General features: G+C 38.7%; 1 protein-coding gene across 2 annotated transcripts in view; it reads right to left on the bottom strand.

Moving 5' to 3' along the window:
- Positions 1-22,957, bottom strand: part of GALNT1 (polypeptide N-acetylgalactosaminyltransferase 1) — a 128,094-nt gene that overhangs the window by 31,322 nt on the left and 73,815 nt on the right. For both annotated transcript variants that reach the window (XM_081252537.1, XM_081252536.1), the window contains one exon: positions 4,032-4,198. In XM_081252537.1, the coding sequence (XP_081108663.1) occupies positions 4,032-4,198 (167 nt within the window). The remainder of the gene's footprint in view (positions 1-4,031; positions 4,199-22,957) is intronic.

The following is a 22,957-nucleotide window of genomic DNA, read 5'->3' as shown; positions in this document are numbered from 1 at the left end:
AAAAACAACATTTTACCACTTTATGTCTATTTAGTACAATGTCAGGTTCTTTACATATTTTATTTCATTTAATCCTCATAACAACCCTATGAGATGTCATTAAACATATTTTAGACATGAAACTCTATGGCTCAGAATATTAAATGAACTGATCAAGATGACACAGCTTATTAAGAGGTAGATCCAAGATTCAAGCCAGGTCTGCCTGACTTCAAAGCCCCTCTTTTCACCCACAGCAAGAAATCCTAGAAGGGAACTACCGAGAGAACAATTCAGGACTGTGGATTCACCCAACCAGATCCAAATTTAAATTGCTTTATGTCCAGAGTTTGACAGAATCTCACGTGGTAAGCTGTGAGATATATTCTAGTACCTTAGACCAGTCAAATTCGGCTGTGTCACAAACACTGTGTCGCCCAGTAAGTCTTCCCCAAAATATCAGAGTTTAAAGTGCTTATTAAGAATCAATCTAATCCCTGAATCCTGTATCTTTGAAAGTTATAATATTCTGTCCTGTCTATAACTAAATAGAAAAATGCATGATTCTCTGGTCTGGTAGTTGAAAAAAGTTGCTATTCAACAAATTTTCTTGGCATCTTTGTTTGATGTCTTTGTGGCTTTCAGGCAATATGGCTAAGAAATAGGTATCTTCCTAACACCTGATGTAGAATTATGGACTCAGGGCTAGGTGGGGGATTAGGAACTATTTATTCAAACCTCATTTTATAAAAATGAAGCCATGGCGGGGTTGTTAAGTGATTATGATTAGAAGGTACTATGTCATCTAAAAATGAGAGAATCTTATTTTATTAGAGTATCTTTACAGCTATTAGTCTATAAATGGATCCCTAGGCATCTCTGCATCAGGGAGTTGTGAGGCTGTCAGAGAGTGAACGTCAGGGAAAATTTCACTGCTCCCAGCAACATCTGAGAAATCTTAGCCAGAACTCTAAAGAGCAGTAGAAAGAGCAAAGAATTTAGAGTGTAATAAATCTGACTCCTAATCCCTACTTAAATAAGAACCTCTGTTTCCTTTTGTGTAAAATGAGAAAAACAATAGTCATCTCAGATTAAGAACATTATATCAGTTCTAAATCTTAACATAACCTTCTGAGATGACAACTGCATAACTTCGAACATGAACTAGGGATTCATCCAGACTCCGTCTTCATTACAGACCCCTTAACAGTAAAGTTATGACAGACATGACTACATAGCAGTTAAGAGGTTAAGCCCTAGGTTTATGCAAAGTCTCATTTTGCTCAATCAATAAAATAGGGATAATTACAGCACCTACTTCATACTTAATAAATGGAGCTACTGACAACTCAGCAGGTTCACCGTGAAATCCAATACCCTGAGGCCATGAGCAGACTATGCACACTACACAACCTAGTTAGGAAGTCTGTGCAGACAAGGAGTAGAAATAAGGATCAACTGACTGGTAGATTATTCTTTCCTTCATTCACTGAATATATTCTGGACTGTCTACTGTGTGATAGGCACTGTGGACACTGAGGAGATAACGGTGAGCAAATAGTCCTGATGGAGTCATAGTGCCTGTCTGGGGGGCAGGGTGGGGAGAGACAGTCATTAAATAGACAAGTAAACAGGTAAATCTCTGGGGAGAGCTGTGGGAGTATAGAGTGTTCTGAGAGGTGCTCAAAGGGACATGACCCGGTCGCAGGAGGTCAGGAAAGCCTCTCTAAGTGCAACTTGATTCTGAGGAAACATACGATCGGAACTAGGGGCTGGGGTGGGCAGGGAATGATCTGAGATATGACTGGAGATGCAGGCAGAGGCCAGGTCCTGCAGGCCTTAGAGGGAAGGCTTCTTTTTCTTTTAATTGAAGTACAGTTGATTTACAGTGTTTCAGGTGTACAGCAACATGATTCAGTTATATATACATATATTTTTTTTTCAGATTCTTTTCCATTATAGGTTATTACAAGATACTGACTATAGTTCCCTGTGCTATACAGTAGGTCCTTGTTTAGAGGAAAGGTTTTAATCAGAGAAGTGACACGGTCAGGTCTGCACGTTTAAAAGCTCCCTCTGCACGCAGCATGAACAGACAGGATGGGGTGAGAGTGTTTGTGGGGAGACTAATTAGTCTACTTCATTGGCCAGGTGAGAAATGACAGTGCCATGGCTGTGCCTCATGAATAGGAAAAGAGCGGACTTAGAGAGCTGGCTCTGGTTCCTGGGCCCAAAGTTACCACCTAAACAAGAAAGTTAGATTAGATAATTCTCAATCTGGATAGCAAGACTGCAGTTATAACCACAAAAACACAATGCCCAGGGGTTCCCAAATATCAGAAGTGGTGACCCAGATGCCTGAGACTTTCCAGGCAGGAAGATATAGAAGAGCCAGGTCGCTGATCAGGGCTGTGGGGTGACGCTCAGGGTCCTGCTTAGTGACTAAGCCCGAGGGGGCAGGGAGGCAGACACCTGCCCACAAGTTTCCAATTACAGGTTTACAAAGGCTGGGGTGATTCAGAAGGGCCTACACGAGGGAGGTAAAAGAGAACCGGGATACGTGACTATCTTTGTCACTTCAGGTTGCAGACATGTAAGTCTTGCTGGTTAGGCCACAACCTACAAAAACTTACTATTTCATAGCCTTCTCAGGCACTCAACAAAATAATGGAGAAAACAAAGGGGGGACTGGAAAAATAAATCATTTCATCTGAGGAAAAATATCTTTTCTTGAGGAACATTTAACAAATATCAACATATAAGTAAAAGTCACTTGCAGGATAGATGTATGAATCACTGCTAAAATTAACTTCAGCTAATTTTCTTAAAGAGGGATTAATTAACTACTAGCTAACAATTATCCATGTGGGGTTTATACTTCTACTGTCAACAGTAATTATTTAAGTGTGGTATTCTTAATTTATAACAGCTCTCATTCATTTTGACATAAATTACATTATATATTACTATTAAATGTTTTATGTAATTATAAACTATCTCCTTGATTAGATTAAGGAAGTAAGCTACAAGGCCATTGAAACAGCAGGGCTGTAACTTATTCTTCATTTGTACCTCTACAACCTGGCAAAGTAAGAAGATTTAAATTGTTATGAGTAAATTACTCCCAATAATTAAGACAGGAAATGATTAAATTCATCACAGTTAAATGTATATATTTAGTGTGGGCACAGGGAGGAGAAGGTATAATACTTGACTAAACTATTTTAGCAGATGCAATGAGAGATAGGTGAGAAAGTTGAAGATAATAACAAAAAAGGTTGAAAAGATGGGTCATGAAGTTTAAGGCTGCTTAAGGAAGAGCCGTTTTCCGTAGTTCCCTCCAAATTTTTCTCATGTGACTATAGGACTATTGGGTGAAACACATGACACCAATGATGCTGAACAGCTGTGCTGTGAAAAAAAAGCCTGTGAAAAATTCTGAGATTCTTGGAAGAATGTCTGGGCAAGAGCCACTGTAGAGATTCATCATGAGATCAGAAACATATTATACACCACTTTTTCATAAGTTCCTTCGTCACCCTTTATGTACCTAGCTATAGATTATTCCTGAACTTAGGAATAGAGGAAACGGAAAACCTAAGAAGAATCTGGAGAACTAAGGCTCAGCCAGCTCAGGCTCTGTTTTGCTGTCAGGGATGCTTCCCTCTGTACGTGGAACTAAATCTCTCTATTCATGGCTCTCAGTAGGAGCCAATCTTTCTCCACTGACTCAGGGCTGCAGCTTCCCACAGAGAAAATCCTGACAAAATTACGTGTTTTTTTTTTTTTTCACTGTTCTGCATAAATTTTTATAGATTTCTTTTTAAAACAAGATTAGATGTGACACAAACTAAATGCTAATTAAAGTAATATTTAAGTTTCACAAGGGTGTAAATTTTCTGCATATGTGAAATGAGTCCAAACATCATAAATAACTTTTAGGATAAATTAGAAGTTTGTATAAAATTATTAGGTTAAATGATAGCAACTAGTTTTTTAACCATAATGACAAAAGGTGTAACATATTATTGGCATTAAAATGTAAAATTTACCTCTTTCACTGGCATCATCTACTAGAACAATTTCTTCTAGCATGTGTCTTGGTGAGCGATTAATGACACTATGGACAGTTCGTAGAAGTGTGCTCCAAGCCTCATTATGGAAAACAATCACCACACTTGTTGTAGGAAGATTATCTGGATACACCTTTGTTTTACACCTAGAGACAAAGCAAATGCCTTTGTAAAACTGTTACAATAGCATAATCAAGTAAGGGGTAATAGAAGAATAAGACAGGTGGCTCTAGTGGTGCAACTCTCAGTAACTTCATTTATTTAAGTTTTGGTTAATGTTCCATGTTTAATAAAATAGTACCTACTGGGCTTCCCTGGTGGCGCAGTGGTTGAGAATCCGCCTGCCGATGCAGGGGACACGGGTTCGTGCCCCGGTCCGGGTGGATCCCGCGTGCTGCGGAGTGGCTGGGCCCGTGAGCCATGGCCGCTGGGCCTGCGCGTCCGGAGCCTGTGCTCCGCAACGGGAGAGGCCACAACAGTGAGAGGCCCGCGTACCGCCAAAAAAAAAAAAAAAAAAAAAAAAAATAGTACCTACTTAAAGTTATATGGTTAGATTAAAACTATTTTTAAAGATGTTAATTATATTCTTAAAATCAGGCACTTCTTTCCTGACATGTTTTCTGTTGATTCGTTTTAATGGATAATGTACTAAGGCTATATTAATCCCAAAGTGAACGTATCTTAAGAATCCCATTAGACAAAAAATCAGAACCACTACAGTCTAACAGTTTAATAATCTAAGCAAAGGATTACCTTCCACAAAGGAAGTAAACTAATATTTACTGAGTATCTATTATGTACTGGTCACTGAAACTTCCTAATAGTTCTGTGAGGTATCTGAAGCCACATTTCACAGATGAGAAGCAGAGGATGGGCCAAGGGAGGGAGCGGCAGGGCCTGACTGGGAGCTCCACGGCCTTGAGGCTGCCCCCTCCACAATGAAATGTCCACATGCATCTTGTTTGGTACAGACTATCATTAGAAATGTAACCATCAGAAAGACCGAACACACCCAAAATATCTGCACACAGATTCAATACACTAATTCTACATGGTCTCTTCTTTCAATCTTGTTAACTAGATGAAACCGCTAGAAACAGACTAACCGAGGGCAACAACAGCACTAAGTAACCAGACATCAAGGCATCTGTTTTAGGACAAAACCTCTCCTAAAGAGTGCATGTATTATTCTTTCTTAGGGACCCCCAAATTTTAAGAGTTGTTCCACCTCTATATCCACCTTTTCTTCCTTGCTCTCGTAAACTCCTCAAACCTTGTGTGGTCTCTCCAATCTCGTCTATTATTACCTGTCAGTGGGAGCGGAGAAAGGAGAGAAGGGGGAAGAATTGAGAAAAAATACCAACAAAAGCCCTCTTCTGAAGCGGCCACTATAACCCTACTTACTAAATGTGGCACCCTAGGGCTGCTGATTGGCAGCTGCAAGAAAAGGAAAATAGAAGAAGAAAAAGATGGCAAGGTAAAATAAAGGGGTTGAAAGAAGGAGAAACGAAGGAGAGTTCACTAGGGAGCCCCATCAGCACTGGTCCCTCCTCCCTCCCAGGAGAAAAGGGGAAACAAACAGCTTCCATTGTCCTTCTTCATTAAATCCCATTTCAGCCCCTCCCACCTCTTCACCATTCCCAAGACTCCCTTTCACAGCGCGTCTCCCTCTCCTCTCGCCAGTAACCTCACTGTCTATCCACCGAAGCCTCAGACCACAGCCGTATGTCCACATCACAGTCCACTCCCCGCTCACCCTGTGTTCACACCAAGATCCACTAGAAGGCTGCCACACAGCCTGCCACCCTCTCTACAATCCCCTCCCTCCAGGTCTCGGCTAGAGGTGAAGTCCACAAGACTAGCTGCCTAGGCTACGGGAAGGAAAACTATGGGAAGGTTCTTGGCATTCCAAATAATACTATCTGAAAATAGTACCATTTATTATTATTATTTTCAGATAGTATTGATATAATAGCATTATATCAAATAGTCTTACTTTTGGACAGTATTTATCAAAACTCTGTTATAAATGGCGGCCAAATTATAGATATCTCATTAGTACTATGCTTCAGGTACCTTGTTGGTGAGCAAGGCAAGACACTCATGTTTTCATGGAAAGGTGCATGCTGTATACCTGACTCACAGACTACTGGAGCAGGACTGTGAAGTCAGGAATAGCTTGTGTATGGGTAAGGGGCATTCAGAAAAAGACTTTCTAATATTATTTAATTGAATCATATTAAGTCATATGTAATCCTTTTTCACAAATTAATCCTACTTATTATTATAGGAGAATTGGGAAACAGAAAACAGTCATGGTGACTGTAAAGCTGCTAGCTTACTGAAACAACAAAAAGAACAAAATCAAGTGAGACACAGAAGATGATTAGGCAAATTTGCCATGTATCAACAGTACTGCTAGCCATGTGCATGGCTAGGGAGCATACAGGAAGACGATGGAAAACTCTTGAGATGGCAGGGTCTGCAGAAGAGGAGTGATAAGCCAGATTTATTACTAGGATGATACATTAAAGAATTAAATTCTGAAGTTGTATGGAAAGGAAGCAAGGCTATAGGAACACTGGAAATAAAGAAGACTAAAATGGAAATCATTCACAGCAGGATGGAAGAATCAGAAAGCAAAGCAAAATATTGCGACCCAGAAGAACAGATGACAAAAAGGAAAACAATTTCCTAAATCAAACAATTGAATTCAATCATTCAGAGAACATATAAATTCATAAATATTCTCTCAATGCAAAATGGAAAATATAGAGAAAATATGGGAAAATCTTCATAACTGATCTCAAACAGGTAAACACACACATACTCCCCTCTACCTGAGAAAAAAAAAATAAAGCACTTGAGAAGACCAGAGATGCTTTCAGCATTCTAGCTAAGCTTCTCCCAGGGAGGGACCACCTGTCCTTGTGGGGCTGGAGGTGAGGGATCCCTCTGGGGGTAGGGAGCACAGAGCTGAGGATAAGCACAGGCGGTACTATGAAGCAGTTTTCTTCCACCCTGTCCCAACTGAGTCTTTTATCCTCAGGGATGAAAATTAGCCAGTGTAAGGTTGTGCTACTTTAAAAACACACAAAACAAAGCAAAAACACCACACAGATTTAACAACAGGGTGTGGGTTAGGAAGAGAGGGAAAAGAAGAGTCTTAACTTTTTACTGAAATATAATATACATTCAAACAAGCTGAGAACCATAAGTATACAGGTGAATGTGTTTCCACAAAGTGACTGCATCAAGGAGTCAGCACCCAGACAAAGAAACAGAACATTACCAACACCCCAGAGGCTTCCTTTCTGCCCCTTCCCAAGGTAACCACTCCTCTGGACCTCTAGCACTACAGATGAATTTTACCTCTTTCTTTAAATGCTTATTTAAAAGGAATAATATAGAGCAGTGGTTCTCAAACTTTTTGACTCAAAACCCCTTTACACATTTAAAAATTGAGGATTCCAAAGTTGTTCTGTCTATGGGTTATAGCTATTAAATTATAAAACAAAATTTTAAAATAAAGAATCCACAAACACATATTACATTAGCTATCAAAGAGATGATTTATCACTTTCATATAGTAACCCACTACGAATTTATTGCCTCTTATCTCCAAATATATCCTTCACTGCCTGCTCTGTGACAGTGTAACTGGCTCCTACAAGCGTATCTCCTTTGCAGTTGGCAAGATGCATACATAAGCTTTGACAGTCGAGGGTGTTGGAGGGACCCTGCCGGAGGAAGAAACCTCCCTTCCTGGTTCTAGCATGCCTCCATTTGTTTTCTTCTCCTTCCTATAGGGTGGCTGCTACTGGAGTGTGTGGAAGACACCCAAACGCATGAGTTTCAGTAGCACCCCACAGGCAGACTCTCAGTAAGTCTCCCAGGTACCCCAGCAGTTGGCTTCCCAGAGTTGGTTGCCTAAAGCCAGGAGGGGTGGTTGCTGTTTGGCAGTTCTGGCTCTGACTTCCTGCCCAAATGCGCTCTGAAGTGTATTTTATGTTTGTTACCCTGCCTTACCAGTCCCCACTCTGGAGGGTAGTGTGCACCAGGTCTGGCCAGGGGTAACTAGCAAAGTTCTCTACCATCTACAGAAACTCCTCCAATGAGGTCTGAATCCCAGCCTTATGGAGGGGTCTCCCTTCCAAAGGTTTTCCTTCCTTAATAATTTTCCTTCCTTTACTACTATCTTTACTCCCTTATATTTAATTCCATTATAGTTAGTAATTATTTATATTAAACTTTCTCTGTTCAAATTATTGTGTGATTTCTGACTCCCACCTGGACCCTGATCCACACAGCCTCTCAAACTCCACTGCACACTAGTTGATTAAGAGCAGAAAGGGCAAATAATATCTTAGTAATATTATGAAAACTGTTTTGACCTTGCAGACTTCTTGAAAGGACCTCAAGGACCCCAGAAGTCTCAGGACTACACTTTGGGAGCTATCAATACAGAGCATCCTTTTACGTCTGAATTCTTTCATTCAACAGTGTGGTTATGTATCATCCATATTGTTGTATGCAATAGTTTATTTATACTGCCGCACAGTATTCCATTATATGAATACATAATCATAACATAATAACTTATTTTTCCATTCACCATTGATGGACATTAGAGTACTTTCTAGTCTGGGCTATAATGAATAGTGCTATGATAATATTCATGTGTATGTCTTTTGGTGACGACATGTATACATTTCTGTACTGTTGGGCAATAAAGGATATATAAGCTCAGCTTTAGTAAATACTGTGAAACAGGTTTCCAAAGAGCGTGTAATAATTTTCACTCTCACCATCAGTCTGTTGGAGTTCCAGTTGTTCCACATACTCACCAACACTTGGTATTGTGTCATTTTTTTAATGACCTTATTTTGGGGGTGGTGGTGAAAAGTTCTATGAGTTTTAGCATGTGTATAGATTCATATAACTATCACCAAAATCAGAAAACAGAACAGTTCCATCTCCCCAAAGAACTCCTTTGTGCTATCCTCTTATAGCACATCCTCCCCCTACACCTAACACCCCCAGCAACCAACATCTGTTCTCCATTACTATAGTTTTGTCTTTTCATAAATGTCACGAATGAGGTGTATAATCTTTCTTTCACCCAGGACAGTATCTCTGAGATTCCGTTAAGTTGTTATACCAGAAGTTTGTTATTTTTTATTGCTGAATAGTACTCCATTCTGATATATTAGTTTGTTTCTTCATTCACCTGCTCTTTCCAGTTTTTTTGGCCATTATGAATAGGGTTGCTATAAATATTCATGTACAAATTTTCGTGTTTTTATTTTCATTACTCTAGGAGGTGGGTCAAAAAAGATCTTGCCCTGGTTTATGTCAAAGAGTGTTTTTCCTATGTTTTCCTCTAACTTTATAGTGTCCAGTCTTACATTTAGGTCTTTAATCCATTTTGAATTTATTTTTGTGTATGGTGTTAGGGAGTGTTCTAATTTCACTCTTTTACATGTAGCTGTCCAGTTTTCCCAGCACCATTTATTGAAGGGCTGTCTTTTCTCCATTGTATATTTTTCCCTCCTTTGTCATAGATTAGGTGACCATAGGTGTGTGGGTTTATCCCTGGGCTCTCTATCCTGTTCCATTGATCTATATTTCTGTTTTTGTGCCAGCACCATACTGTATTGATTACTGTACCTTTGTAGTATAGTCTGAAGTCAGAGAGCCTGATTCTTCCAGCTCCGTTTCTCTTTCTCAAGATTGCTTTGGCTATTCGGGGTCTTCTGTGTTGAGATTAGGTTTGACATAAATACACTACCATGTGCAAAATAGATAGCTAGTAGGAACCTGCTGTATAGAACAGGGAGCTCAGCTCCGTGCTATGTGATGGCCTAGCTGGGTGGGATGTTGGGGTGGGGGGAGGAAGGTCCAAGAGGGAGGGGATGTGTGTATGCGTATGGCTGATTCACTTTACTATGCCGCAGTAATTAACACAACATTGTAAAGCAATTATACTCCAATAAAAAAAAACTTTTCGTGTGAACATGTTCTCATTTCTCTAGAGTAAATATTCAGTAATGGGCTAGCTGGGTTACATGGTAAGTGTAACAGTGTGACTTTTAAACTGCCAAACTTTTCCAGAGAGACTGTATTATTTTTGCATTCCCACCAGAAATATATGAGAGTTCCAATTGTTCTGCATCTTTGTCAGTACTTGATGCTGTCGGTACTTTTTATTTTAGCCATTTAAATAGGTATAGAGTGGTATCTAATTATGGTTTTAACTGGCATTTCCCCAATGGTTGGTGTTTTTTCATTTGCTATTCATATAGCATCTTGGGTGAAGTGTCAAATCTTTTGACAACTTTTTACTGCATTCAAATTTTTTTTAATTGGGTTGAATGTCTTTTTTAATTTTAAAAAATTTATTTTTATTTTTTAACATCTTCATTGGAGTAAGGGTTGATGTTTGAGAGTCCTTTGTGTATTTCTAGACACAAGCCCTTTGTTGGATATCCAGTTTATAAATATTTCCTCCCAGTCTGTTGCTTGTCATTTGATTCTCTTAACAGTGTTTTTTTTTTTTTTTTTTTTTTTTTTTTTTTTTTTTTTTTTGCTGTATGCGGGCCTCTCACTGTTGTGGCCTCTCCCGTTGCGGAGCACAGGCTCCGGACGCGCAGGCCCAAAGGCCATGGCTCACGGGCCCAACCGCTCCGCGGCATGTGGGATCCTCCCAGACCGGGGCACGAACCCGTGTCCCCTGCATCGGCAGGCGGACTCTCAACCACTGCGCCACCAGGGAAGCCCTTAACAGTGTTTTTAACAGAGTGAAAATTTTAAAATTTGATGAAGTCCAATTTATCATTTTTTTCCTTGATGAAATCATGCTTTTGATGTTATGTCTAAATACTCTCTGCCTAATGTAAGGTCCTGAATATTGGCCCTAAAAATTATCATATTTTAGGTTTTAGATTTAGATCTATGATCCAATTTGAGTTAATTTTCATATAATACATGAGATTCAGGTTGAGAGTCATGTTTCTGCATATGAATTTCTAACTGTTCCAACACCATTTGTTGAAGAGAAAATCTTTTCTCTATTGAATGGCTTTTTACCTTTGTCAAAAATCAAATAGCCTAATCCCACTCCTGGGCATGTATCTGGAGAAAACTCTAATTCAGAAAGATACATGCACCTCAATGTTCACAGCAGCACTATTTACAATAGCCAAGATATGGAAGCAACCTAAATGTCCACTGACAGCTGAATGGATAAAGAAGATGTGGTATATACATAAATACATACATATATATGTATTTGTGTGTGTATATAATGGAATATTATTCAGCCATAAAAAAGAATGAAATAATGCCATTTGCACCAATATGAATGGAACTAGAGATTATCATACTAAGTGAAATAAGTCAGAAAGACAAATACCACATGGTATCACTTGTATGTGGAATCTAAAATATGATACAAATGAACTTATTTATGAAACAAAAACAGACTCACAGACATAGAAAACAAACTTATGGTTACCAAAGGGGAAAGGGGCTGGGAGAGGGGTATTATTAGGAGTTTGGGATTAGCAGATACAAACTACTATACATAAAACAGATAACAAGGTCCTACTGTACAGCACAGGGAACTATATTCAGTGTCTTATAACAAACCATAATGGAAAAGAATATTAATATATAAAAGTGAATCACTTTGCTGTACAACTGAAACTAACACAACATTGTAAATCAACTAGACTTCAATAAAAAAACAGCCATATTTATATGGGTCTATTTCTGAGTTTTCTGTTCTGTTCCACTAATCTATATATCTATCTTTCTGCCAACACCACACTGTCTTGATTACTGCAGCTTTATAGAAAGTCTTTGAATTGGGTACTGTATTTCCTCCAACTTTATTCATCTTTTTCAAAATTATTTTATCTATTCTATTTCCCTTGCCTTTTGAAATAAAAATTTAAATCCCTTGCTGGGATTTTGAATGGAATTTCACCAAACATCTACTGGGGAGAACTGACATCTTTTATGTTGAGTCTTCCAACATAGCTAAAAAGCAGAGGCTTTAGTTTCCTCCCTCTGCTGCATACTTCCCAAGACTGTCCTGTGTTCCAGGTCACACTGTCGGAGACAGAAAAAGAAAAGCAATGGGAATTCTACCCATGCTCCGGACACCAGAGTTGTTCTAGTCAGAGACAATTCCCCTCAGATGTTTAGTTGCTTCCCTGGCCACTGCTCATGGCTGTGCTGCCTGGCAATACTGCCTAGGGGCTGAGATTGTGGGGCAGGTAAAGAAAATTTTTTAAAAAGAGATGGGTTAGGGGAGAAATAAGGGTTTTACTCCACTCTCTAACCCTTAAGAGACCCTCTTCTTGTATCCCAGACCAGAAAGGGCTTCTTCTGGGGCTCTCCTTCTGTACCCACAGCACAGGTGCAAGTTTTGGACTGATACAATTTTAAATAGAAGTGGAAAGTAGACATCCTTTCGATCTTAGGGGGGAAGATTCCAGTCTTGTACCATGAAGTATGATAACATTAGAAGCATAACCCATAAAAGAAACAACTGATAAATATGACTTCATTAAAATTAACTTTTTGTGAGCCATTAAGCACATTATGTGCCTCAAGTTACCATTAAGGAAATGTAAAACACAAGCCACAAACTGAGAAAATATTTGGAAATCATATGTCTGATAAGTGATTTGTATCCAGAATACATAAAGAACTCTTACAACTCAGTAACAGGAAGACAAATAATCCAATTTAAAATGGGCAACATATTTGAAGAAACATTTCATCAAAGATATAAGAATGGCTGATAAGTACATGAAAAGATCCCCAATATAATTAATCACTAGAGAAACACAAACTAAAATCACAATGAAACACCAGTTCATACCTAGTAGAATGGCTATAGTAAAAAAGACAGTCAAAAAGAAGTGTTGGTGAGGATGTGGAGAAACTAGAACCCTCATACATTGCTGGTGGGAACATAAATGGTGCAGCCACTCTGGAAAATAGTTTGGCAATTTCTTAAATAGTTAAAGTTATCATATGACCCAGCAATCAGGAATTTGCCCAAGAAAAACAAAACTATATATCCACACAAACACCTGTAACACAAATGTTCTTAGCAACATGATTCATAATAGCCAGAAAAGGGGAACAATTCAAATGTTCATCACCTGGTGACAGGAGAAATAAATGTGTTTTATCCATACAGCTGAATAACACTGGGCAATAAAAAGGAACAAAGGATACATGCTACAACACGGGAGGATCTCAGAAATATTATTCTCTGTCAAAGAACCCAGACACAAAAGACTTCACATTATATGATTCCACTTATATGAAATGTCCAGATAAAGCAAATCTATATACACAGAGTACATTAGTGATAACTTAATCCTAGGGCTGAGAGTGGGAATGGAGAGTGACTACAAATGCACACCACAGATCTTTTTGGGGTGATGGAAATTTTCTACAAGTGGTGATACTTGCATAACTCTGCAAATTTACTCAAAATCATTGAATTATTCACTTTAAGTGGGTGCATTTTCTGGCTCCAGGAAAGATGGAGTAAGTGCACTCCACTCTGTTACTCCCAGTGGGTGGAACCATAACTCCTGGACAGAATACATGGAGCAGCTGTCTGAGGGGACACTGAAATGTAAATGGTAGCAGGTCAACTGGTGAAGGAGACTAGAATTTGAAGTTCCATCTAACCAGTGGTGAGTTTTCCATTTTTCCCCCTCTGGCATTAGTCAGGCTGCACTCAAAGGCAGTTCCACAATTGGAAGCATGCACTAGAAGCACAAAGAAAGAGTCCCAAGATAAGCTCTCTCCTTCTGGTCTGGTAAACTACTAAGGGGTGACCAAAGGTCAGAGATAGATTTAATTCCACATCCACATTCCCAGCCTTATTTTCCTTTCTCCCTCCTCTCCTACCCTAGCAAGTTTGAGTTTGAGAAGCACTAGATTGGAGTAATGAGCCTCTGGGAGGTGGGATGTCTGCAGAGATCAGAATTAGCTGAGCATCTTTATTTAGGTTTTATTTTGATCAAAGGACATGTACATGCTTAAAAAATAAGCTGTCAAAAGCTTGTTTAAAAAGGCTGTACAACAGAAACCAACACAGTATTGTGAAGCAATTATACTCCAATAAAGATCTATTTAAAAAAAAGGCTGTTCCCTCACCTCTTTGACACTTCTCCCTTCTCACAGAGCAGACATAATTCTAAGTAGTATATCTGCATTTTCACTTGATATTTCCCTAGTTGTAGATATTATGTATTGACTTCTTACTACAGAATATGAGGATTTATCTCACTCCTATCTCCCCCAACACATAAACTTGCTAGTCTCTCAGTCTCCCAAAATTATATTATAAATTTGGATACATCACTCCTGAATGTATATTAGAACTATGTAAAATGCTATTCATAGGGCTTCCCTGGTGGCGCAGTGGTTAAGAATCCTCCTGCCAATGCAGGGGGACACGGGTTCAAGCCCTGGTCCGGGAAGATCCCACATGCCGTGGAGCAACTAAGCCCGTGCGCCACAACTACTGAGCCTGCGCTCTAGAGCCCGCGAGCCACAACTACTGAGCCTGTGTGCCACAACTACTGAAGCCTGCGCACCTAGAGCCCGTGCTCCGCAACAAGAGAAGCCACTGCAATGAGAAGCCCGCACACCGCAACGAGAGTAGTCCCCGCTCACTCCAACTAGAGAAAGCCTGCGCGCAGCAACAAAGACCCAACGCAGCCAAAAATAAATAAATGAATAAATAAAAATGCTATTCATAGCTGAGTCATATATTATGAATAATTTTCCTCTTTCTGCACAACATTCCCCTCCACTTCACCACTGATTATCCCCCCACTCTTCCTTAGTTTTCTATGTATTTGTCACTAATTCAAACCCACACTCTCTACAAACTGTCTAAAAGTCTCTTAAGGTGTTCAGAAGCACCAACTATCAATATAATATCAGTGGAATCTTCTTAAAGCAACCTCTCCTGAGGTTTTCTGGGCTGCCTCCCTCCATGCCTGCACCACTGTCATCTGAGGCTCTCCCTTTGCCACCTGCCCCTCAGCCCCGCCCGGGATTCTGTTCTCTCTCTGCACACTGGATTTCCTCTCTTCTATACAGCATGTCTTTCTCTTAGTTTACTCCTTCGTTTTGGCAGAGAGCACAGACTGAGAAAGGATGAGGGGAGATGGCAGGTGTTTCAGACTACACCATCACTTCCACAGTGGGCTGGTGCTATTAATGGGAGTGAGTTATATACTAGAGTAGATTGAAAATCCCATTTATATAATTTTTAAACAATGAGCGAAAACACGAGTGGTTTCATTTATGTCCCTATATACAATACTTGATTGCCCTGCATAATGAGTACTCATTTTATAAGCAAGTGAGAGGATTACTGAATAAACTCTAATGCATGAAGTTCACTATGTAGTCTGAGAGTTAGCTTGAGTGCCTGCCTGAGTGACTCAGCAGTGTTTCAGGAAATAAAGACATTAATAAAATTGCTTAGGATAGTGTTCAACTCAGCAAGACTAGGCTTACCAGAGAATCAATCCACACAAATGCCTAAAAATTTAGGAATATAGAACAATAGAATTCCCTTGATAATTATTATTTCCATGATTTTTCAACAGTTAAAGTCCCACTGTACTTATCCTAACTCTCTTAGGGAGTGGAATGGCATTAAGAGTTTTATATGCATTATCCCACTTTATCCTTACAACAACCCCAAGACAGAGGTATTGCTCTCCCAATTTTAAAGATGGGAAAACTGAGGCTTACAGAAATGAAGTAGCTTGATTCCAAATCAAGGTGAATATGCACAAATAACCTATTCCTCATCTCCATGTCCCTTTAAGTATGATTTTCAGAGTATTCTTTGTCACCCACCAAATTTACCTGACACTCCCACTTATCAACGACAAGTTAAAACACTGTCTGGCAGTGTTTGGCAATGTTACATAATTTCTCCTCCATGTACTCTCATTCAGGCAAGATCAATGAAGATCTAACCATAAAAGTGATGGCCAAGCACAGTGACTAAGATTACATGTTTTATCATTGACACATTTCACTTGAGTCACTTCTTGATCATACTTTTGGATAAATTATTTAATCTCCCCAAGCTGAGTTTACCAATCTGTAAACTGGGCATACTACTACCATTTTGCTCAACTGTTTAAACAGGATAATGTTTATAGTCCTGGGTATAAAATAAACACTCAATAAGTGGTATTATTACTTTTTAATCATCTGAGACTAATTATATAGGATGGAATTGCCAAATTAGGTGCTTTGAATATGTATTAATCTCCTTCCCTAAGATTACAGGTTACAAAGAGAACTCTTTGACTGTTAATTCTATTTAACTCTTCTTGACACTGGAACAATGTTATTCTTTCCTCCAGTTGCCTTCAGAAATGTGCCCCTGGAGACCCTACAAGGCAGTAAAGGTTCTCACACAGGGTGATCTGGACACTCCAGCTATACTACCAGTTAACCCTACAGCTTAGAACAACCAAGGCTTTTCTGGATTCAGATAAGGGGGTGAAAAAGCTGCTTTCTAGGGGCTGTCCCATACTACTCTTCCTTCCACCTCTGGGAATCGGTCTGAAAACCACCTGCTGGCCAGTCTCCTCCATCTCAATGTAGGGATATTTAAATATTAGGCTGATAGTTCTCATTTCACATTTCATTGTGAATACACTTCAGAAGCCAGACAGTGATGAGTGGAAAAGAGTGAGGATGGAAAAGCATGCTTGGAGTAAGCTTTTCCTGAGAACTGCACTGGGACCAGGAGCTCATTCTCCCTGAACAGAGGCCTTCTCTACATCCTAGGCCAGTGAGTATTCAAAGCACTACAGAGCCTCCCAGCAGCTCTTGTTACTGTCCAGATTGTACAGATAAGGATCCCGAGGTAAGGAAAGGTGAACTAACTTGTCCAAAGCCACACAGCCAATAATGGCAGATCTAGACTTTGCCAGCATCAAGACATTAACGAGAAATTCATCTAGGTACAATTCAAAAAAGGAGAAAAAATAAGAGTATAGATTAAGAAGCTCTAGCATATGCACACGAGCAGTTCCAAAAGAACAGACCAGAGGGAATAGTGACACAGCAAAATTTGAGATTACAACTAGAAATGTTCTAGAAGTGAAGAACATGAATGCTCAGATCAAAAGTACACTATGTACACTGAGCATGTAGATGAATTCACACCTTGACAGACATTACTATGTGCCCAGATCTCACCACTAAAGGAATAAAAATAAAATGTGAAGTTTCCAAACCAAGAGAGAGAAAAACATGAATACTAAAAATTTTATCAATTGAAACTGTATCAATTAGCAATGCAGAAAAGGAAGAAAAAAATGATGGTAAACAGAAAACAAGATTTATTTAGATAGAACTTTATAAAGCTGTCATTTTCATAGGTCAAAAATGAATATCAATTTCATATGGTTCAACCTAAAAGAAATAAGTCTAAATATATCAGTAGTCACAATAAATATACATGCATCAAACTCAACTATTAGAAACAAAGATTATATGATTTAAAAATATAAAATTCAGCCATTTAGCGATACACCTAAAACAAAAATCATACAGATGGCTGCAAGTAAAAAAAATAGAAAAAGAAAAAAGACATACCAGGAAAATGTTAGACTAAAAGTGATGTAACAATATCAAAATCAGGAGGAAGAAAGTCAATAAAGATACGCAAACACTGAGTTTAAAAAACACACGTGCGCGCGCACGCGCACACACACATACACACACACGGTAAATTGTCTTAAATGCATCCAACGATGCAGCCTTGAAAAATAAACTAATAGAATGAGTTAGGGAAATTGTCAAATCCACGATCATAGTGGGAGTTTTTTTTTTATAAAACTTAATCAGAATCTAATAGAATATGCACACCAAAACAGAAAAAAACAAAAGTAACGGGCAACCAGACCATGTTATTTTCAACAGCAGAGGAAACATTTTAAAAACCCTGCACACTTTCTAGATCACAAAGGTTTCAACACATTTCAAAAAGACCATCTTTACTGATCATTAATCTAGGAATCAATAACAAAAATGAGAAAATCAAAAGGCAAAAAGAAATGTACATAGAAATTTTAAAATGTACTTCTAAGTCATCCTGGGTTGAATAGAAATCAAATGGAAATTACAAACTACTTGTAAATGAATTAGGATGAAAGTACTACACATAAAACTAGCAGGGTACACTGACATGATTCACAGATGTAAATTTAGAGTCTTTAATGAGTTTATTAGAAAACAAAAATATTTTAAATTAACAGGTTAAGCATTTAACTAAGGAAGTGAGAAAACAGATTAAACACAAAAATAGAAGAAAAGATAATTACATAGAAAACAAGTTTTTAAAAACTGGATAAACAAAAGGAAAAGCTACTCCTCTTTTAAAACTTAAAAACTGCAAACCACTAGCAAGACTGCAGAAGGAAAAAAGAGAAAAGAAACAAACAGTATTAGAAATGAGAATAGACACATAATTATAGATCTAGTGAAAATGTTTTAAAAGCATTAGGTACTGAAGATAACGCTATGAACAAATAACAAAGAACCCAAGCCTTCCAGGTCATCGTGAATTACCCAAATTCTAATTGTGATTTGGCTAACTAAAGCTCATAATCTCTAAACCTTTCCACTGTGCTCTCTGGAATTCATGGTTACTGTCATTAGCAAAGTTCCCGAATATTCACCATCTCTTCTCTGAATATTCCCTTCATATTCTACACTAGTTAAAATATCACCAAGAATACTGCCTCCTGAGTGGTCTTTCAAGAGAAGGCTAGCTTTTCTTCAACATCCCTTGCACCACTGAGTCTGGAAGTGGGGGCAAGTATCTCCCTTGTTCCTCATCGCTATTTCAAGACTTATGTTTCTCCCTCTTCCCTAAGAAGCCTCAGGTCCTTTAAAGAAGGTGCTATAAGAAGTTGCCGACCCATCCTTGGTACAGTCATCTGTCCCCTTCCCTACCAATTCCATCACGAGTCTTGTCATCACATTATCAGTCATTTTAGTTTCCATGCAGTCGATTTATCAACACTTGGCCTCTGCTCTGCTCTCCTTCACCATATCTCATCCACTTACTTTTACGCTATATCCTTAGACCACATCATTACTGATAATCTCCATTTTAAGCATCCCAATCTCTGGTCACCATTGCTCCTTCCACCTCCCATCCCCACACCCTCCCCCTGACATCCTGGCTTGTTCCAACTCAGTTACTCCAATAATCCCAGATCCTTAGCTTTCTTCCTTGGGATCTCAAATCCAGACCCTTCCATCCTTTTACTTTCTGTGACCCTCTTCATGTTTTCCAGGACTCTTTATTATAATCACTGTCTTGTATCTCCCTATTCTATCTCACTCGCTTGGCAATATCCCAATAGCTAAATCCAACTTTCCGTTGATTCTGCATCTGCACTAGCGCTGCTGAATATGGCTAAAGAAAACATATGAGCATGCTGAATGGTCTCATTTTCAATTTACAAACACAACCTCAAGGAGGCTCTCAGCACTATCCAGTGTTCCCACTACATTTCCTAGTTAACCCCTGCAAACTGTTCCACACCTCCTGAGATTCCCAATACCTCTCCGACCCTCCTCACTCACAGGTGTTAACCTTGTTTCTAATTTCACTGAAAAAGAAGCCATCAGATGAGGATTTCCATACTCCCAGCAACACACTGACCATCCTGTAGACATCTGTGATCATAAACATTGTGCCTTTTCCCCATTATACAATGTCTGCATTATCCCTGTTCCTGTCTGAAGCCAACTACATTCCTTCTCACCTACTCAAGTTGAATGCTCTTGCTATAATACTCCCCTCTCAAACTTTCCCTCAATGGGATCATTTCTATCAACACACAACCATACTGTACTATATGCCATATTACAGAAGAAAAAGAAAATGTCTCCCTTGATTGCACAATCTCCCCAGCTAACTGCCCCATTTCTCTTTTTCCAACAATTACACCTCAAAAGCATTGCTATACTTGCTGTCTCCACTGCTTCCCTCCCACTTTGTTTCTCCCACTCTTTTTTCAAGTTGATTTTATGGGAAGCATAACAGAGTGCAAAAAACATAAATTTAGAGCGAATGAGATATCACAAGCAAATGTTCATGTAATCATGACTCAGGTGAAGAAATAGAACACAGCCAGCACCTCATTAAGTCCCTCTTGCTCCCAGTATCTTTTCTTTCCTGTCAAAAGCACTATTTGGTTTCTCAGTATATACCTTTTGGATTCAGCAGATGCCTCTAGATAAAAAGTAGCCTCCAAGTTCTACGCTCATTTCTCTGGGTTTCCATCTTCTCCCAGATGTTGGCTTTGTAATTTTTCACTACCTTCTAAGCTGTGCTTTCTAACCTCTGGATGTTTTCAAGAGGATGATCTTTCTAACTCTCTAGATGTTCTCATCTGGAGAGTTGGTCCAGATCACCAAGGCCACCATTACAGAAATGGAAAGTCTCCCCATTCTTTTAAACCACGGTTTCATTGCCTATCACTCCACAGAAACAATCCTGTCCAACAGCCTCTCCACACACTGAAACCATCGGTCAGTTTAGAGATCTCAAATTAACCTTTCAGCAGCATTTAACACAGCTGGCCACTTCCCCCTTGAAACATTACCTCACCTCTCCTCAGCCTCTTGCTAGATCTCCCTCCTGTTCTCAATCTTCAAAGGTTGGAATATTAGCTCCCTAACCCCTTTTTCACCTCATCCACTCCAGTGGCTGTCAACCAGTCCCGTGACTTTAAATTCTCTTATCCCTTAATGACTCCAGCTTCAACCCCTCCCCTGAACTCCAGGACTTTATAAATATGTGCTAACAATTCTTGATTTCTATTCCCATATTTCTACTCTCCTTTCCATCTTGGCAAGTATCACTTTAATTCAGATAGCTAATCAGGCCTAAATTCTTAACTTTTCCTTTTTTCTTTTACTCCACATCCAACCTGTCAGCATTCTGATAGCTTCCATCTTAAACATACAATCAGAATTTGAAAACTTCTTCACCTGTGCCAGCCTCGTCCACGCCACTATTATATCTCACTCATGCCACTACTATCCTCTGCGTGAATATGCAGAACAATGTAATCTCTCATCCACTGCACCTGGAAAATGTAAACTGGTGAAGCCACAGTGGGAGCAATTTTTTAAAACATCAAATGAAATTAAAAAGTGCATTCCTCTCAACACAATTATTTCGCATCTCTGTGCAAATGACCATAACACATGGTAAAAAATACATTTTATGTCACCCTAAAACACACATTCTGAAACAATGATTAATGAAAAAAAACTTGTATTACATGAGATACACTCCGATATCTTCTATTTCACTAATTAAAATGCTAACAGGTATTCACATTGTGTATGAAATACCATTAAAAAAAAACTTGAGGCCTAAGGTCTTCTAAATTGATCTCATGATCCATTAATGACTAAGGGGTCATGACCTACAATTTGGAAAGCACTGTTCCACAGAAAACTGTTACATCTGTACAAGAGAATACATGCTTGTTTAAACAGGATATAGACATTCTATAACTGTAAAGTATATACATCTAAGCAAAAGCAAAACAGATAAATTATGGTGTATATTCCCACAATGGACTTCTACAAAGCAGTTAAAATGAATGACCTAGAACTACATGTAATGACATGGCCAAATTTTAAAATCAATGCTTGAACAATTTTAAAGTTGCAGAAGAATATATGCATATGCATATGCTAGAATTTGTTGTTAAAAATATGAAACTATATATTATTTAGGTAGATAGATAGATAAACATGCACAGTAATGATAAATGCAAAAAATCAGACCTATGGTTAGAGAGGAATGGAATACAACTGGGGAGGGGTACACAAATGGTTTCAACAGTAGCTGTAAAGTTTTATTTTAAAAACAAAATATGAAGAGAATATGGCAACTTGTTAAAATTCAATAAAGTTAGTGGTTGATACAAAGTTTTGTTATCTCCTATAGCTTTCTGAATGTTTAGACTATTTCATTCAAAAAAAATTAATAGCTAAAATAAGGAAAGAGAAAGCTATGTTTTCCAAAGAATAAAATTTCTGAGAGATCACTAGTGAAAGATGGAAAATGCAAAAGAGGGCTTCCCTGGTGGCGCAGTGGTTAAGAATCCGCCTGCCAATGCAGGGGACACAGGTTTGATCCCCGGTCTGGGAAGATCCCACATGCTGCAGAGCAACTAAGCCCATATGCCACAACTACTGAGCCTGCGCTCTAGAGCCCGCGCGCTTAGAGCCCATGCTCCACAACAAGAGAAGCCACCGCAATGAGAAGGCTGCGCACCGCGATGAAGAGTAGCCTCCACTAGCCACAACTAAAGAAAGCTCGCGCACAGCAACCAAGGCAGCCAAAAAAAAAACACGAAAAAATACTTCAAGATAAATATTTTAAGGCATATTTTTAAACTACTAATTATCACGTGTGTCTTTGAGGCAAGAGATAAAACAAAAAATCAGGGAACTCACTAAACTTGTATAACAAAAATTTACATTTCATGAAGCAGGTAGAAATCATACTATAAGAGGATAAATACAGATACAAAGAGTAAAATTCATGTTAGAATATTGTTTTCAAAATTGTATTTAACGGAAACAAAATACATATTAGCCTTAGAACTACCAATTACTATTTATAGAATTATAACAACGTTACTGAAAACACCTAAAAGATTATAAAACCGTAAGGCTTAAAAATTATAAGCAGAGCAACTCCCAGAAGTTTATCCAAATCATCTAGAGCTTATCTAACATGAGAAAATAAACAGAATTCTACTAAATACATGATTTTAATCTGT

The sequence above is a fragment of the Mesoplodon bidens genome (assembly GCF_964165515.1).
Source record: "Mesoplodon bidens genome assembly, chromosome: 13".
Taxonomy (NCBI): Eukaryota; Metazoa; Chordata; class Mammalia; order Artiodactyla; family Ziphiidae; genus Mesoplodon; species Mesoplodon bidens.
The sequence above is the reverse complement of the archived record's forward strand: the minus strand, read 5'-3'. Positions and strand labels throughout refer to the sequence as shown.